The 19,233-nt window shown below is 40.4% G+C and overlaps 3 protein-coding genes across 3 annotated transcripts in view; 2 read left to right on the top strand and 1 right to left on the bottom strand.

Moving 5' to 3' along the window:
* Nucleotides 1-4,230: 4,230 nt before the first annotated feature.
* On the top strand, nt 4,231-6,767 carry CCM_02520 (pyridine nucleotide-disulfide oxidoreductase family protein; the record flags this gene model as incomplete). Its single annotated transcript, XM_006667672.1, has 3 exons — nt 4,231-4,603; nt 4,692-5,087; nt 5,137-6,767. The coding sequence occupies 3 exons, from the start codon at nt 4,231-4,233 to the stop codon at nt 6,765-6,767; spliced, it is 2,400 nt and encodes a 799-aa protein (XP_006667735.1).
* Nucleotides 6,768-14,049: 7,282 nt separating this feature from the next.
* Nucleotides 14,050-15,594, top strand: CCM_02519 (PheA/TfdB family FAD-binding monooxygenase; the record flags this gene model as incomplete). Its single annotated transcript, XM_006667671.1, has 1 exon — nt 14,050-15,594. The coding sequence occupies one exon, from the start codon at nt 14,050-14,052 to the stop codon at nt 15,592-15,594; it is 1,545 nt and encodes a 514-aa protein (XP_006667734.1).
* Nucleotides 15,595-15,677: 83 nt separating this feature from the next.
* CCM_02518 (ankyrin 2,3/unc44) overlaps nt 15,678-19,233 on the bottom strand; it is a gene marked incomplete at both ends in the record, with an annotated part of 5,395 nt that continues 1,839 nt past the window's right edge. Inside the window, 2 exons of the mRNA XM_006667670.1 lie at nt 15,678-18,181; nt 18,630-19,221. Of these exons, the coding sequence (XP_006667733.1) occupies nt 15,678-18,181; nt 18,630-19,221 (3,096 nt within the window). The remainder of the gene's footprint in view (nt 18,182-18,629; nt 19,222-19,233) is intronic.

Below are 19,233 nucleotides of genomic sequence, written 5' to 3'. Positions count from 1 at the left end.
AGGGCTAGTCTATTATATATAATAATACTACCCTAAGGTTATAGGTTTAAACTATATAGTAGGTAGCTATTATAATAGAAGGTAGATTAGTACTATATATAGACCTTAGCCTAGGCTTATAAGTAGTAGCTTATCTAGGGGGTTTATAGCCTATCTATAGCGCTAGGGAGAGGGAAGGTATATTATAGGCTAGGCTCTAGCCTAGCGCCTTTTAAGAGTGGCTAGTGCGGAGCCCCTAAAGGGGGCCCTTATAGGTATAACTAGATAATAATCGTGCTAGTATTGTTATTATGAATCCTTTTGGCCTTATAGTTAAGAGGGTTATACGCTATAAGGCTACTAATAGCTATAGGGCTAGTTACCCTTAAAGCCCCTCTAAGGCTAGTCTGTTATATTAAGATTTTATTAGCTAAATAAATAGATCTTTATTTATATTCTAAATAATATAAAGTTAAGAAATATTAACTTTTACTATATTTATTAAAAGATTATAAATACCTTTATAGTATAGTAGTTCTATAGTAAGGAGTTCTATATAGGTTAGTATATAGATTGCTAGTTTAAATCTAGCTAGAGGCACCTTAAACAATTTCTTTCTAAAAGTTAAGTAGTATAGCCTAGCCTTATAATAAACTTATAAGGGGGATATAAATAGGGTAACTATAAAGTAGGTTAGAAGTAAAAAGCTAAAGAGATATATACTAATTACTATACTAAATTAGCCCTTATAGTATAGTAAAGCTAAAAACTATATAAATACTATAATATATAACCTTATAGAAGATACTAATAATAAAGAACTATTTTACTATTTAGATATCTATATAGATAGTAAGTAATTTAATATACTTAGATAGTTAATAATTAATAGAAAATATAGAAGGATATAGATTAAGGTAGTAGTCTAGGAACCTACTTATTAAGAATATACTAAACTCTATTAAATACTACTAAGAATTATTATATAATAGTAGAATAGTATATAGAAGAGGCTAGTTTTTACCTAGGTAGCTTTAGGTCTATACCTAGTATAATAAGGTATTAGTATAATAGATTTATTACTATAGTTTTTCTAGTACTTATAAGTTTATTAAAGTACTAAAAGGACTATAAGGTCTAATTAGGGTAATTTAATAAATAAATAAAAGATTATAAAAGTATATTAAATTAAGATTAAAAGTATCTATATAGAATATAATATTTTATCTTTATAGGTTATTATTAATATAAAATATAGATAATAAAGAAATAAATACTAATTTATATATAATAAAAGTAATATAGGGTTATATTTATAATATAGGCTTAAATATATTTAGTATTTATAAATAAAATAATACTCTTAATAGTATTAATAAGAAGCTAACTTTAAACTTAGGCGTAAATTCCCTAACCCTAATTAGTAGTAATAGTATGCTATTATTATAAAGATTGCTACCTTTTAGTTTATTTACTTCTCACAACCTTGCAAGACCTGATACCGATTCTCCTTCTAGCTAATTAGGTGCTATAGTAGCGTCGGGCGATTATACGCTACTACTAATACTAAGGAGAGAAGTAAATAAAATAGACTAAGAGTATATAGACTAAAAGTATAAAGACAATAGTAGCGAATTTAATCTAGAGTTATAAGAATAAGAAAATAGTACTAATAAGGTAAGATATATTAAATAGCCTTCTTACTTCTTATCCTTCCTAGAAACTATACCTTTAAAGTAAAACTTTCTAGAGCTTTAGTATAAGATATCTAACCTAGTTAATTTAAAATATAAATAGGGCTTACTAAAAAGCAAAGTATATAAAAATTTATTAGCTTTTAAGGTTCTTTCTAGCTAAGAAGGTAGATTTATACTCTTCCCTTCTAGGCCCTATAAGTATATAAGCTAAATATATAGCTAAAAGAAAAGGATATAGATTCTAGAGGTCTTCTATAGCGATTAGATAGAGCTATTAGGATTAGATCTAGTATATATACCTTCTTAATAGTTATGTTTTTTATTTAGTAAGGGACTAAAATATAAAGGGGATACTTTCCTTATTTAGTACGCTCTGAAGAAAATCTAGTTCTTTAAATTAGAAGTGAAAGAATACTTAGGTACCTCTACTCTTAGTGCATTCCTTGACAAGCATATCCTATCCTGGAATCGGCTATGGAAGCAGCCTAGAAGCAACTATCCTTTAGAAGAGCCTCTCTCACCTGCCCCGACCCTAACACAACTACCAACCCCAACATAGCCACCAACTACGCTATTACAGCGCTAAGTATATTAGCTATAGAGTTAAAGGGACAGATAAGAGTAGCAACAAACTCTTTTAAGGTATAATTAGGCTAATACAGCCCTACCTAAGCTATTAAACTAAAATGCAGGAGTGGCGTTATACCCTAGCTTTAAAGGCATTTCCGCTATAAATAGAGCCCTACTAGGTTAGTATAATCCTTTAGTATATTTAAATAGACCGCCTCCTTATATACTTAGAACACCTTAGAACCCTTTACAACCCTACTAGCTACTATTTAGTAGCTAACTTCCTTTAGAATAGGGATAGGTATCTCTAGCGCCTTAGCTATATATATTTATATACCTATAGGATCTAATAAACTTTAATTAACCTATATATAGTGCATAGCCTTAGCTACCCCTATATTCTTAGTACTACCTACTGCCTCTAGCATTCCTTTTCCTAATACCTAGAGGGCTACTACCCTACTAAGCAGGTAGCTAGGGATATTATAGAAGCTTGTATCTTTTAACACTGCTATAGCAAATAGAGTATATATAACCGCGATAAGATAGATTGCGTTAGGCATTAGAACTACAAAATCTAGATATAGGTAGTTAAGGTTATTAGCAAGGCTTCTCTACGCCCTTATAGTAGTCTAACTATAGAGTGTCTATTACGTATAAAAGCTAGTAGGCTAGCTTTATTTTATTCTACTTTTATATTTTAGTTAGGAAAGAATAGAAAGTAGTAGTATCTAGAATCTAACTATATATTCTTTAAAAAAAAAAACTTTAGCAAAATATATAAGAATTAAGTACTATTCCTTATAAATTTAGATTTACTATTATTAGGTATAGGAATTATAATATATATATATAAATATAAGTAGTTGCTAGTCCTTAGACGTTAGCTCTACTTAAGAAGTTATAATAACTATATTTACAATCGTTATTAATATAGAGGCGAAGCTTAAGATAGCAATAGAAAATAGCCAATATAAATAACAGGAGACATAGCAAGCATTATTAAAGCACCACTATATAAGACTAGATTAAGTATGCTCTCTATTAAGGAAGAGGAGAGTCTTTCTTAGTTCGCTTCCTATACTAATATTATATATACGGTAGTAGATACCGAACATATCCAAAGCGCAATATTCTTAAAGAAGGGGAAGCCTTAGCCCTCCGAATTACAAGTCGTTTGCCTAGACAGCCATTAGCCTATATGTTTTGATAACGTTTTTTGACTGGCCCTCCACGGGGAACTTTGCGAGAGGCTCTCGTTGGAGGTCAATCTCTCAATTGCCGTGTTGTTTTTACTGGCTAATTTCAACGCCAAATTCTAACGCTAATGGAGTACGAGTAGCGGCTTCTAATTAGCTGTGTGCGTGTACGGCATTTAGTAACGTTTACCAAAACACATCCTACATTTAGAGGCACTCACTAGAATGAGCTTCTTTGTAAAAGTTTTTGTTTAGCTTATTAGTCACTAAACGCACTAGACAGAGTTTACTTGACAGAATAAAACAGAAGAAACAGCCACAACTCAGAAGCTCAGCTCACCACTGAACTCTTCATTTTACGCACTTTTATGGCCACTGCCCGTTTCTTGCGCCTCTGCGCGCCATGGCCTTCCCGTTACGGAATAGCTGTGCGAATAGCCTAGTATCCTTTAAATTACCTCAATGGCTCTATATACGACCGCCCACTATTAGACCAGCTCGTGCTATCAGCGCAAGTGGAGAAAATCTAGCGGATTTGTGCTCCTAATTGTGGCCCGGCAAGCCCGGTTGGCTTAACGGCACCTTGGCCTTCCTATTGAGGAAAGAGGCTATGCGCTATTGGTAGTTTGATACAGACCTCACCTGGGAATAGATAGAGCACCAGTAAGTGAGTAAGCTGGCAGCACTTGATGCGGAGTATAAGATGGCATGGTCGGTCGCATGCTATACTGGCTGGTGGCCTCAATTGCTTTGACTGCAGTTGCTGCACAAGAGAAGTCTTCGCCATGCGCTTCACCACCTCCGTCGTTGCTGCTACGGCGGTCCTCGCCACCGCAAATGCTGCCGCTACGCCTGCCAAGTGCAATGCCGACAACTGTCTACGTGCCCTCCGTGCCACGCAGGTCCCTAGCCGTGTCGAGTCCGCCAGAGCCTTTTGCTCGTCTTACACGGCTGCTGGCGCCACGAATGTGCCTGTTCCGACGTACGCCGCCAGCGGCTGCAAGGACAATCAGAACGGCAAGATGAACGAGCGCATATCTAGCGCCTGCGGCTGTCTCTCATCTGCCACCAGCACCACCACCGCTGCTCCCACCAAGACCGCCGAGCCCTGCGCCTTGGCAAGCGCCGACTGGGCCAGCCGCGTTTCCGCCAGTCCCAGTAAGTTTCGTTGTCGCCGCAATGCCGCAATTGGGCTTCAGCAGGCGTCTCGGCTCTGACCCTTGCAAGACCGCTAATGGCCCGTTAGACGCTGTCCCCTCCATTGCCGCCTCCCTCGCCCACGACTGCCTCCAATCGGTGCCTTTCAACAAGGAGCGTGCCGCCGGCATCTTGAAGGCGCTTGAGCCATACCTTGACTGGCAGAGTGACGCGGCCTATCTCAAGGACCCCCCCACAGATTACGAATACTCCCCTTATGACTTGTTCGCGGGATTCAAGGAGGTAATGAGCAAGGTGGATGCGGGCAAGTACTCTGGCGAGTACGAGTTCCAGAAGGACATCCAGCAAAAGATTTACTTTCCTGGCGTCGATGGCCACTTTTGGCTGACGGCCGACTCTATGAGCGTCTTCAGCTTCCGCTCTCCTCGTGGTGTTGTCTCCTACAGCGAGGACGGCGTAGCTCTCCCCGTCATTAAGATTCTTGGTAAGTTGCTCCCTCACCACATCATCATTCCTGTGCTAACACCATGAAGAGGATTATAAACTTGACTTCGAGGCTGCCTCCGTGCTTCTGACCATAAACGGACAAGACGCCTCCGAGTTCATCGAGGAGCTCGCCAAGAGCGGCACCTACAGCCAGGACGTCGACACTGCCTACAACACCTTCTTCTACCAGGCCAGTCGTGCACCATTCGCCCTCAAGGGCCAGTTTGGCAGCGCTGCTCGCTCCAGCCCCCTCTACCGTGGCCCCGACATTACATTTGGCTTCGCGAATGGAACAAGCACCACCCTTCCTATGCCTGCCCGCGTAAACGGCAACCTGACCGGCGTGACCGACGGCGCTTCCTTCTACCAAAAATTCTGCCAGCCTCTCCCCCCTGCCCCTCCCTCTCAGCCGGACCCGAACGATCCTGAACCCCCTCTGACCGGCTACCCCAAGCCCGTTGTCCGCACCAACGACAACGTGGTCACCGGCTACTACCTCCAAGGTGCGGGTGTTGACAACGTCGCTGTCTTGGCCATGAACAGCTTCGAGCCTAAGAGCACCGTCGAATTCCAGTCTGTCATCCAAGACTTCCTGGCTGGCGCGGCGCAGGCCGGCAAGACGAAGCTTGTCATTGATTTGCAAGGAAACGGTGGTGGTTATATTGCCCTCGGCTATGAGCTGTTTAAGCAGGTTTTCCCCGACATCCACGAGGATGGCTTTTCCCGCTGGAAGGAGTCTGACGGCTTCGTCGCCCTCGCCAAGACCATCAGCGATAAGCTGGAGGGCTTCGACCCAGCCAATAGCAATGATTCCGACTTGATCAACATCCAGCAGTCAGAGCTGAACTGGCGCTACGACGTCAACACGACCTTTGGCAACTTTGTCTCTTACGATGACAAGTTTGCGCCTCACGTTTATAAGAACACTCCCTACTCCAACCTCATGGCCTGGAACTGGTCCGATCCTCTGACTACCGCCAACGCTACTTTTGGTATTGGTATCGACATCACCGGCTACCGTTCTCGCAAGAATGCTACCAAGTACTACAACGCCGAGGATGTCATTCTCCTGTACGATGGCGACTGCGCTTCCACTTGCTCCATTACCTCTGAGCTCTTAAGGCTCAATGCTGGCGTAAAGTCCGTTGTTTTTGGTGGCCGCCCCCGGGCCGGTCCTCAACAGACGATTGGTGGTGTAAAAGGATCTCAGGTCTACAAGTACAGCGACATTTTGTGGTTTACCTCTAGGGCCAGCAACTGGACTGACGACGCTGCAACTAAGGCTATCCTCGCCAAGTACACCGACATCACTCCTTTCCGTATTGCTGGTTCTGTCAATGTCCGCGACCAGATAGTCCGCGACCACCTTGACGACGGCACCCCCTCCCAATTTGTCGCCGAATACGCCGACTGTCGCCGCTTTTGGACCAAACCCATGATTGATGACATTCAGGAGGTCTGGAAGGCTGCTGCCCAGTCTGGGTTTCACAACGCCGATTGCAACTGGGGCGGCATCAAACGCACCAGCAGCGCTCAGAGCTTTGCTCAATCCCGCCCTGTTCCTGGTTCTGCTCCCACCTTCATCTCGTATACTGTTGATAAGACATCCAACCCAGAAGTGCAGGATATTGCCTGGCGCGCGCACCACCTCGTTGAGGCGCCTAAGCTGGAGGGTTAAGCTAGTGGTCTAATACTATAGTGGCTATTTGTTACCTCACGCTAGAGGCTGGATTATGTTAATTTAAACGGTATTGTCACAGCTTGTCACAGCTGGTGATGTTGTCTGGCTATATGTGTGAGAGCAGTGCAAGACCTGGCGGTCTTGCATACTAGTCTTTTGCTTGGTGCAGCGGCTAGGCTTGTGAATGCTCCCACAGGTTGCCCCGTGACAGGTATTGTCAGGGTTGGCGGGCAGCGGGTAGGACGGGAAGCACACATGCGCGTTAAATGAGATCTATTGCTACGGATAGGCACTCCTCAGGTAGGGCAGGCTCTATATGCAAGACGTAGCTCGAAGAGCTACAAACAGAATCCCGTGGGTTCTGGCTAAATACAGGATCGCGAGTATTAGTTATTAGTATTATAATAGTCTTATTAATATTAATAAGTAAGGCTAAAGTATATATATATTTATATAGGTTTAGGCTATTAGTAAATAAAATAGGCTTTTAAATATAAGATTAATAGCTTATTATAAAGGAGTTAAGCTTAAGCCTACTCTAGCTAGACTTAGCCTAAGGCTACTATAGGCATACCCTTAGTATACCCCCTTTATATACTATAGTAAATAGATAAACTAGCTTTTCCTCCTCTCTTACTCTATAAAAGAGTTAATACTACTATAATACCTATCTATAAATACCTTAAGGCTAATCCTTAATAATTAACTCTCTTCCCTTATTAATATTCTTTTTACCTAGTTAAGAGAAAAGCTAATAAGATAAAAATAATAATAGTAGAATTATAATTTAAATAATAACTATTAATAGCTAAGGCCTATTAGGCACTTTTAGCCTAGTTTATAGCTATAATAGAATAAAATATTTTTTTAAAAGAAAAGCTATAATAATTATAAGACCTTTTTAATACCTAGAATATAGCTAATTAAACCTCTAAAGGCTAGACTATAATACTTAAAAAGATTCTCTTTTTAGCTAATATACTTATAGTCTAATAAAAGCCCCTACCTATAAAAAAGAAGTTTAATAGTAATATAAAAGTATTTATAAGCTAAAAATAAGCTATAATATATAAACTAAAGACTAATATAGATTTTATTAGCTTTTTAAAGTCTTAGTTTATATATATTTAAATAAACCTTAATATTATATTATAAATAAAAGTTATTATATACTTTAAAGTAAATAGCTTTTAAAGTAAAGTAAACCCTTATATATTCTTTATATACCTTAAGATAGTATTTAATAACCCTTATTAATAGTTTATAATAATAATAAACCTTAATATAATCTTATAAAGTAATAAAAAGTCTTTTAATTATTATTATATATACTTTAAATAAAAACTAGCCTTTACTAGTAACTTTATATAGTTAAATAAAGTTAAGCTAAATAAACTCTATTTAATATTATTATTTATTATAAAAATGCTTATAATTAGCTATAGTATTTTTTAAATAAATTATAATAATATAATCTAGATACTTTAAAAGGAAGTAATAAACTTTAAATTATATAGAATTAAAAAGTAATATTAAACTAGTCTATAATAAGGCTTATATAGGTAGTAAATAGATAAAGAAGAGAATATTTAAATAATAAGTATTTATACCTTTAGAATTATACTAATTACTAGTAATATAACCTTAAATAGTATATAGTCTAGAAAGTATATTATATAGGTATTTAAGGTAGTATTTAATATATACTAAGAGGTAAGGTAGTATCTTTATTATAAAAAGCTAGGCTATAAAAGAGTAATATATAAGCTTAAAGTAATTAGACCTTTAATACTAGTCTATATAAGTAGTATCTTTATAAAGGACTAGTTTAATAGCTTAAGAAAAGAGAATACTTAAAGATAAGTCTCTTTTTAAGTATAATAATTATAATAATAAAAGGTTAAAAAGGAATAAATAGGTAGAATAAAGTAGTCTAGAAAGAAATAGCTAAATAAATAAATACTAAACTATTTCTTATTCTTACTATTCTAAAGGTATATATACTAATAAGTACCCTTATTAACTTAGGCTATAAATACTATAAAGTAATATAGAAAGGGGTAGTAAATAGGCTATACTTTAAAAGAATCCTATTATTAACTAAATAGGGAATTAAACTAGTTATAAGGAAAAAGGTATTAAAGTTTATAGTATTTAATATAATAAAGGTAAAAATAGATATTAATAGCTAAGTATTCTTAATCTTACTTTATATAATACTTATATTATTAAGGCTAATAATACTTAAATTACCTTAACTTACTTACTATAGGCTAGTAATAAATATAGAAAGGGGCTTTATTTACTTTAAGATAAAGCTATATTAAAAAATATATATAGAAAACTATAAAAAGAATAAAAAAGGCTTAATACTATTTAATAGAAGCTAGTTTTACTATTAGCTTAAAGTAGACTTTAAAGAATACTATAAGGTAATATAGATTATATTAATAAGTATTTATAAGATTAATACTACTCTCTACTAAAAGCTAGTTAAAGAATAGATAGTTCCTTAGTAATATAAAGAGTTTAAAGACCTTTTCTAGAAAAAGGATATAATAGTATTACTACTCTATTAAAAAGGGTTTAATTATAAGATTAAGATTAAAACTAAGCTAAATAGTATACTAGAATAACTACTATATAGCTATCTTTACTATATACTTTAAGACTAGTTACTAGAACTATAGAAGTAGCTAATATCCTTATTAAATAAGGGCTAAATAAGAGTAAGTTTATTTTTAGCTATAGTATTAGTATTCTTAATAAAGAAGTTAAATAGAAGGTAGTACTTTTATATAAATTATAAAAGGCTTAATATAATCTTAAAAGAAAATAAATACCTACTCTTACTTATTAAGAAGATATTATAGGCCTTTTTAATAGTAAAATAGTATATAAAGTTTAATATCTATTTAGTATTTTATAGGCTATAAATAAAGATAAGGTTTAAAAAGTTTATAGCTTTTTAGACTTAGTTTAGCCTTTTTAAGTAGCTTATATACCTTTTTAATCTCTTTAAAGTATTAATAATATTCTAATAGTATATTAACTATATACTAGGTAACTTTCTTAATAACTATATAATAGCCTACCTTAATAATATCTTAATCTATACCTTAGGGTTTTTATAAGATTATAAAGAAAAAGTATAGATAATCTTAAACTACTTTAAAGATATTAGTCTTTATATAGACTTAGTAAAGTATAATTTCTTTATAAAAATAGTAAAATACTTAAGATTTATTATATAGGTAGGGGTTTTATTAAAGCTAGATTTAAAGAAAATATATATAATCTATAATTAGGAGGTACCTACTTTAGTAAAAGAGGTTTAAAGCTTTAATAAATTTATAAACTTTTATTATAACTTTATTCTAAACTTCTTAATTATATAAAAGCTATTTACCTAGCTAATAAAGAAGAGTATACTATTTATATAGAATAAAGAAAAGGTAACTATATTTAAGATATTAAAATTACTATTCCTATTAAGCCTATACTTAAGCTTTTAAGACTTAATAAAGAAGATACTAATAAAGCTAGATATCTTTAATATAGAACTAGGTAGTTACTTATTATAAGTTAATAAGAATAAGGTTTTCTAGTTAATAGCTTACTACCTTATTAAGCTATTAACTATAAAATAAAACTATATAATCTATAATAAGGAGCTTTTAATAGTTATTATATATCTTAAAGTATAAAAGCTTAAGCTTTAAAGGTAAGAAAACCTCTTTATAATCTTAACTAATTATAAGAACCTTAAGTACTTTATAAAACTATACCTATTATTAGAATAATAAACTAAATAGGTAAAGTTCCTTTCCTAATTTTAATTCTAGTTATACTATTAACCTAAACTACTAGTATAATAACTAAATACCCTTAGCTAATAAGAAGTATATAAAAATAATCTAAAGAAGCCTTTAAAAGAGATTATAAAGCTAATTAATATTATAGTAGTTATAATAATAAATATAAGTAAGTAATATTTATTACTATTTATAAACCTAGAGCTTTTAGTACTATAGAAAGATAAAATAGTAATAAACCTAAGCTATCTTACTAAGCTAGTAGCTATATACTAAGATACCTAGTTCTTTTTAAAGAAGGCTAAGACTTATAAGTAAGTTATAAATTATACTATTTCTACTTACTAAAGGCTTTAGTTTAGGGGTTACCTATAGGTTCTAAGCTAAGAACTACTAATAACTACCTTAATAAAGAGGGTATACTCTTTACTTATAGTAATATACTTAAGGAAGAATATTATATTCTTACTACTTATATAAGACTACTATTAGTCTAGAATATTCTAAAATATAGTATATTATATTTAAAACTATAAGTATTTTAAGGTATATAAGTTAAGAAAACTATATTAAAGACTTTTATAGTTAATTCTTATTAAAAAGTAGTATTAATAGTAAATCTTAATTAACTTTATAATAGATTTATTAGCCTAGAAAGAAAGTTAGTTATATTTTTTAATAGTAATTACTAACTAACTATTAAAGTATATCTAGCTTAAGGTAATAAACTTTATAATAGTAAAAAACTATATAATATAGTTCCTTTTATATTAATAGTACTTTTATAGATTTTTTAATTAGTTTATAAATAATAAAGGTTTAGACTAGGTTAATAAGTTTTAAAGAATATTATACTACCTAATTAGTACTAAATAGCTTTTATTAATAGCTTTCTACCTTTAAATAAATAGTAAAATAAAGTAAGTAAACTAGGAAGTATAGGTAATACTTTAAGTACTAGTTATATACTCCTAATATAACTAGCCTACCTAGTTACTAATAGCCTAGTTTATATTTAATAATTAAGACTTATTTATTATAAGCTTTAGCCTAAACTTCCTATTATATAATTATTATAAACTAGCTATATAGTTTATAATAAGATTCCTAATACCCCTTAAGTCTTTTATAGGGAGAGTAAAAGTATTCCTTAAGTATATTAAGAAGGGCTTAGAGCTAGCCTATATAATATTAAAATATTAAAATATAATATAATTAGTTATAAATAAAGTAAAAATAAAGCTAAAAGAACCTAGCTATTTAAATAAATAGGCTTAAAATAAAGGTAATTATAATATATAAACTATCTAAAGGAATTTCTAAAGTATAAAGGCTATAATAAAAAATAAATAAATAAAGAATATAATAAAAATACTTTTTAATAATATATATATAAGCTAAGAAATATAAACTTTAAATAATAGCTTAATAATAATACTATATATATATTAATATATACTAACTTAAGTAAATAGTATAATAAGTCTATACTAATTAAGGTAAGTATAATAAATATAATTAAGGTAATATTAGAAAGGGAAGATATATAAAGGAGTTAGGCTTAAGCCTACTTTAGGCTAGGCTTAACTTAAGGCTATTATAGGTATACTCTTAGTATATCTCTTTTATATACTATAGTAAATAGATAAACTAGCTTTTCCTTCTTTCTTACTTTATAAAAGAGTTAATACTATTATAATACCTATTTATAAATACCTTAAGGCTAGTTCTTAATATTTATTTACTAAGAATAATTACTATATAAATTATAAAGAAGTTATATAATAGCTAAATACTTTAGAATACTTTTAATACCTTTTCTTAAATACTTTAAAATACCTATATTAACCCTATATTTATTAAGGACTAGCTTTAGGGTATTTATAGATAGGTATTATAATAGTATTAACTCTCTTATAAAGTAAGAAAGAAGGAAAAGCTAGTCTATCTATCTACTATAGTATATAAAGAGGGCATACTAAGGGTATGCCTATAGTAGCCTTAGGCTAAGCCTAGCCTAGAGTAGTATTAAGCCTAACTTCTTTATAATATTAAAGTATTTAATAGTTATTAAAAAGCTAAAGAAAGGTCTTTAAAATCTCTAACTATAAAGTATAGTAATTCCTTTATATAATTTATATATAATTTATAAAGTTATTAATACTATAATTCTTCTTTCTTCTTTTATTATCTAATTAATTTACTTTTTTTACTTATAACTTATATTTAATATATCTTTTATTTACTTTTTCTACTTAAGTATTTTATATACCTTAATAATATTAATAAAACTATAAATACTAAATAGCTTAAGTATATAAAGCTTATTTAGAATACCTTATTTTTTAGTAAGATATATTTAAGATAGTCTTATTATACTCCTTTTATTATCTTCCCTATTTTTATAAGTTATTAAGCCTTTAAGTAGTCTTTTACTAACTATATAAGTAATTAGTAAAAGCTTTATAAGACTTATTAGATAGGCCTATTAAAATTAGAATTATTTAAAAAATTTAGAAGTTTAGGTAGATAGTTTAGTTTTATAAGGTCCCTATAGGCGTTATTTACCCTTTTTAGGGATAGTATGATGTAAAATAGAAATACAATATAATACAATACATAGACGATGGCTGTGGGAATTGCCATGTTGGGTGAGATTCCGCCTCGTCAGCCTGCGCCCAACTAGCGCCTCAGCTAGTATCTGTTCGATAGACCTGGAGGGGTGTACCGTAGATCATCGACGTGCTTGCAGGTCTGGACCTCAGCTGCAAGCTTTCTCTGTTGTACTCTGTACATGTTGTACTCTGTACAAATGAATTATATAACAAATGACTGAATCGACGAGTCATAATGTTTCGGCTCGTATCAAGTTGTCATGGGTTGCGGCGGATTGACGGGGGCCGGGTCGGCATCACCCGGGCGATCATCCATGGAGGTTCAGTTCAGCCAAGGCGAGACTCGGCCCATTTTAGCATTTTAGCGGACTTGCCGCCCATATTCCTCCGGCTACCCTGATTCAACGGCTGAGACTCGATTCGCCAACAGAAGCCATGAAAAAGCATTGCGTAGATACTAATATTAGTGCAAGGAAAAACAGGCTATTAAACTACTTGTATTTAGATGGCGATACGAAAGCCATTTTCATCACTTATTCACCTCCATTCCGTCAAGGCCCACGACACCGGGTCGGTCGGCCCCGTCCCGGCCCTCCACCCTGCTCCGCGGAGGGCGCTACCACATCGGCCCACCGACTTGCCGATGGGCTTCCTCCGGGAATAGGCCGGTGGCACCAGCAATACGAAGTAGTTGCCTCGTTCGCGCATGACGCAAAATGCCCGAGTATAAAACCCTGCGGGCGCTCTTACAAACAAGTTTGCTCCTCTGATTGTCCTCTGACAAACAATTCTTTCATATATTTAGGTCCCAACCCGTCCACCTTTGTCCATATCACAAAGCAATCAATAATGGCCACACCAGATGTCCTCATCGTCGGCGCGGGCCCGACCGGTCTCGCGCTCGCCCTCTGGCTCACCAAGCTCAGCATCAGCGTGCGCATCGTCGACAAGGCCGCGGCGCCGGCGACCACGTCCCGCGCGCTCGCCGTGCACGCGCGCACGCTCGAGCTGTACGCCCAGATCGGCCTCGGCGGGGCCGTCGCCGCGCGGGCCGCGCACGTCACCGGGCCGAACCTGTGGTCGGGCGGCACGCAGCGCGCGCGCCTGCGCTTCACCGACGTGGCTGTCGGGCGCACCGCGTACCCGTACGTTGCGGTGGTCTCGCAGCACGAGCACGAGCAGCTGCTGACGGCGCGTCTGGCGGCGCTGGGCGTTGCCGTGGAGCGCGGCACGCGCCTGGAGGGTTTTGCGGAAGACGCGGCCGCGGGGTCCGTCAAGGCGGTGCTCGCAACAGCGGATGGAGCGAGGGAGACGTGCGAGGCGAGATATATCGCGGGCTGTGACGGCGCGCACTCGGCGGTGCGGCGCATCACGGGCATGGGCTTCCCCGGTGACACGTACGAGCAAGTGTTTTACGTGGCGGACATTGAAGCGACCGGGCCGGCCATGAACGGCGAGCTGCACCTGTGTCTCGACAGCCACGACTTTCTGGGCATATTTCCGCTGGCGCAAAAGGGCTGCGCGCGCCTCATTGGCATCGTGGCGCCGGCGGCCTGCTCCTCCGCGACGACGCCGAGCTTTGACCAGGTCCGCGGCCGCGCCGTCGACGAGATGCGGCTGGGCGACATCAAGGTGCGCTGGTTCACCACGTACCGGGCGCACCACCGCGTGGCGGACCGCTTCCGCCACGGCCGCCGCGCGTTCCTGCTCGGCGACGCGGCGCACATCCACAGCCCGGCGGGCGGCCAGGGCATGAACACGGGCATCGGCGACGCCGTCAACCTCGCCTGGAAACTGGCAGCCGTCTTGCAGGACCGGGCCCCCGACAGCTTGCTGGACACGTACGAGGAGGAGCGCATCCGGTTCGCGCGGAAGCTGGTGGCCACCACCGACAAGGTCTTTACGTTTATGACGCGGCGCGGGTGGTTGGCCGGCCTCGTGCGCTCGGCGTTTGTCACGTACATTCTCCCCGTCTTGTTCGGCTTCCGGGCTGTTCGTCAACGCGCCTTTCACAGCCTGTCGCAGTTCATCCTCGACTACACAGGCACGACGCTTGCTGGCGCCAGCCCGACGGTCGGTACTGTCAAGGCTGGTGAGCGCCTTCCGTGGGTTCAAATCGACGGACAGGACAACCATCAATCGCTTGCCCATATTGAGTGGCAACTTCATGTCTACGGAACTGCCGACGAGCAACTGACGACATGGTGCAAAGCGGCTGGCCTGAGGCTGACGGTGCTCGAATGGGCGCCCGAGTATGCCACGGCCGGGCTTTTGAAAGATGCCGTCTACCTGTTGAGACCGGATACATATGTCGCGCTCATCGACACCGAAGCTGACCCGACAAATATTGAGCAGTATTTCTCAGAGCGACAGCTACGTTTGGGATCCGAATGACGCAAGGGCCAGATCGCCTGGAGGACGCTGGCAGTCAGAAGCCAGCTAAGAACACAACTGTAGAATGGTATCGTATCATTGAATCATTGGTTGAGCAATTTAATAATATCTTCGTAGTCCTTCTCTTCCGCAATATCGAGTGCCGTCTCCCCAAACTTGTTCGTCGTCTGCGCATTCGCCCCATTCTTCAACAGCACCTCGACGACCTTTTCATGGTTGGCTGCGACGGCAACCATGAGGGCCGTATCCTTGTTCTCGCCACTCGCCATGTTGGCATCGCCGCCAGCGCGGATCAAGTCCCGGACGAGTAAATGGTGACCGCCCGCGATAGCTGACGACAGAGGCAAGCGCCCCCTTTCATCGGCAATATCCTGTCGCGCTTTACGACGGACGAGAAGCTGCGCCGTCTGCACGTGGCCTTCCAAGGTTGCCAGCAGCAGGCTGGTTGCGCCGACAGGATGGCCCTCCTTGAGCCGGACATTGATATTGGCACCTTGCTCGAGGAGTTGCAGGACGGCCCCGCGCTTGCCTATCCGGGCCGCGTAGAGTAAGGCAGAGTCGAGCCAAGACGCGCGCTTCTCTGCGTTGGGGACTTCTGTAGTGAGAAGCACGTCGACAATTTCTGGATTGTCGTACTGGATGGCATACTGGAGCGGGCAGTATCCGGCACCGTCAATTGTCGGATCAGCATGGTGCTTCAACAGCAGCTGTACAAAGTCTAGCTCTCCCCGAACACAGGCCTTGTGAAGCAGGCCATCCTGATAGCCAATTGGGTCAGGATTGGCGCCTTGTTCCAGCAGGAACGCTGCCAGTTGAAGCGTCGTGTCGTTGTAGTCGGAGTCCGTTGCCAGAATCAGTGCAGAGTCCCCAGAGTCACGACGAGCAGCGGCACTGACGTTTCCCTCCAGGCAGAGAATTTTCAGCGTCTCCAAATGGCCGCGAGAAGCCGCCTTGATCAACGCATTCTCCCCAGCTGCTTTATTATCGCGCAGAGCACCTTGGTCGATCAAAAATCGCACAAGATCAATTCGGCCCTTGTCCGCCGCGCTCTCCAGCGCCGTTTGCTGATATCGGTTCGGCGCGTGGATGCTGACGTTGCGTCTCTGCAGCAGCATCCGCGCCACATCCATATGACCATCCTCGACCGCGGCGGCAAAAGCCGCCTGATGCGTCGCCCGGGAGAAAGAGACGAGCTGTTTGTCTTCGTAGTCGAGAAGGAGCCGGGTCGTCGCCTCACTGCCATCAGTGGCCGCCCAGTGCAGCGTCGGCGCCACCTGGGCGTCAATCTGCAAATCGGCGCCGCGATCCACGAGGTACTGCAGCGCGTCGACCATGCCAAAGAGTGCCAGGCGGTGTATGCAGGGCCACTGGTCCCAGATCTTGGTGTTGACGTCGGCGCCCTGCTCAACGGCTTCCTTGATGGCGGCCAAGTCTTTGTTCTGGACAGCGGCTTGGAGCAACGAGTCGACACGCTTTTGCTCGTGGGGCCCCAAGTAATTTGGCACGTGTAGCACCTTTCCAAGCCCATTTTCCTCTTCCTCAGAGATCAATAGTATGGCGCCGGACCCTCGACTGGGTAAAAAGTCCATGATGTGGTTGTAGAGGAGCGCAGAGTCGTAGTTGTCGAGGATGAGGAGCCAGGGGTGCCAGAGCTCCTCTAAGAAATTCCGGATAAAGTTAATCTTGTCGGTGCGCGTTCCTTGGATGCTCTGGTTGACCGTCGCAAACATGCGCTCAAAGCCCAAGTTCAACTTCTCAAGTGTGGACGCGTCCAGCCAAAATACGGTGCGAAACTGCCGCAGCTCGTAGACAGCACGACAGTAGCCAAGAGCAAGCTGCGTCTTGCCTGCGCCTTTTTTACCAGAGAGGAGCAAAACGGTGGGCGACGTTACTTGGGAGCGGGACGCGTCATAAAAGTGTGCGTCGAGCTGCTCGACAAGGCCTTTTCGCTCAACATGCGCGTCGGTGAGTTTCTCGCGGACATCAAAATACGTCTCATCCAGCAAGTCCTTGGGCGCATCCGCCGCGTCGACGACGTGATGCAGGATGAGAACCGAAATGTACGTGTTGAGGTTGCGCTCGATGCGCGCCAGCTTTTCCTCGTACTTCATGCTCGTCATGACCTTTTTGAGCTTGGTTTTCAGCGAGTCGCCCGGCGTGCAGGCGATTTCCTCGAGCATAGCCTCGACCTCTTGTACTTGCGTGAGGCAGCCTGCCACGATGCCCTTGAGGATGCACTTGGTGTCTAGGTCAAACACGCTGATGCGGGCGTCCGACTTGATCTTGGACAGCGAGTTGGCCAGCAGCGGCAGGTGCATCGAGATGCCCTGGAGGGCCTTGGGAATCTGCCCCGGGTGCTTGGCCGTCAGGTCCTGCAGCCGGTCGGCGATCTGGAAGCCAAACTGGACAAACTGGACAATGGCGGATGCCAAGCCAATGGCGCTGAGGGGGTCCATCGCAACGACAGTCGGCGGAGCCAAGGATGCAAAGGTAAGTAATGCTTTGGATGCCTGTGGCTTCCACGAGGCTGACTTGGTGCGGCTATGTAGCGGGGCTGGTGGTGTGGTGTGGTTGAAAGCGCGCGACGCTAGGATGAGGTGGCCATTTCGAGATGAGATTCAACGCGAGTTCATGTACTGATTGCCGGCTATGGTACAATGAGGGTAAGGGGGGTTTGGTTTTGTTCAATTGCACTCTCTTTCCAGTACCGGCGGTGTGGTACTGCATGGTGATTTCTCGCTAAGCGCAGCCTCCGTTTTCAATAATAAACCGTAGTCGAAAAAAGAAGAACATTGCACTCTTTGAATTAACTCCTACTATACAACGCACACACAAAATTGACATCTGACAGGAGGACGTGGGCTCATGCATACCAGGTAGCAGCTCACCAAGATAAGCCATTGAGTCAGGCACCACTCTACTAGAACGAGGGAGGAGACGTACTCCCCGGCGGTCACCGAGGCTTTCTGGACGCTCTTTTGGCTTTTTTGTTGGCGGACCTGGCGTTGGCGGCACGCCTGGAGAGGACTGCTCACCTTGCGTGGCAAGACGCTGACTGCGACGTGATGGAACGTCGTCAGCCAATTGGCCGCCGCCTCTTTCACTTCGTGTTTTGCTAGCCTCTTCACCTCCCTCGTTCGCTCTCGTCGATGTGGGCTCGGCTTCTTCAACGGACCGAGCTCGTTTTCGCCTGTTGTGCTGACGGCTCGAGGTAGCTGTGGCCTCGGGCTCGGCCTGTTCTTGCTCTTGCTCTTGCTTCTTGCTCACTGCCTCAGCCTCCCCCTGTTCCTCTTTTTGTTGTTTGCCTATCGCCCTAGCCGTGGCCTCATCCCGCTTTTGCTTCTTTCCAGTTGCCGTAGCCTTAGCCTTCTGCTTCTTACCTCTTGCTCCAGGCTTCTGCTTCTTTCCTATTGCCTCGGCGTTGGTCTTAGCCTGCTCTTGCTCTTGCTCCTTCTCCTTCTCCTTCTCCTTCTCCTCCTCCTTCTCCTTCTCCTTCTCCTTCTCCTTCTCCTTCTCCTTCTCCTTCTCCTTCTCCTTCTCCTTTTCTTCCTCTTTTTCTTCCCCTTTCTCTTGCTCTTGCTTCTTGCTTACTACCTTAGCCTCCTCCTGTTCCTCTTTTTGCTTTTGCTATCGCCTTAG

Source organism: Cordyceps militaris (assembly GCF_000225605.1).
Source record: "Cordyceps militaris CM01 unplaced genomic scaffold CCM_S00002, whole genome shotgun sequence".
NCBI classification, from domain to species: Eukaryota; Fungi; Ascomycota; class Sordariomycetes; order Hypocreales; family Cordycipitaceae; genus Cordyceps; species Cordyceps militaris.
Note: the sequence above shows the minus strand (reverse complement) of the source record. Positions and strands in the feature narration are given on the sequence as shown.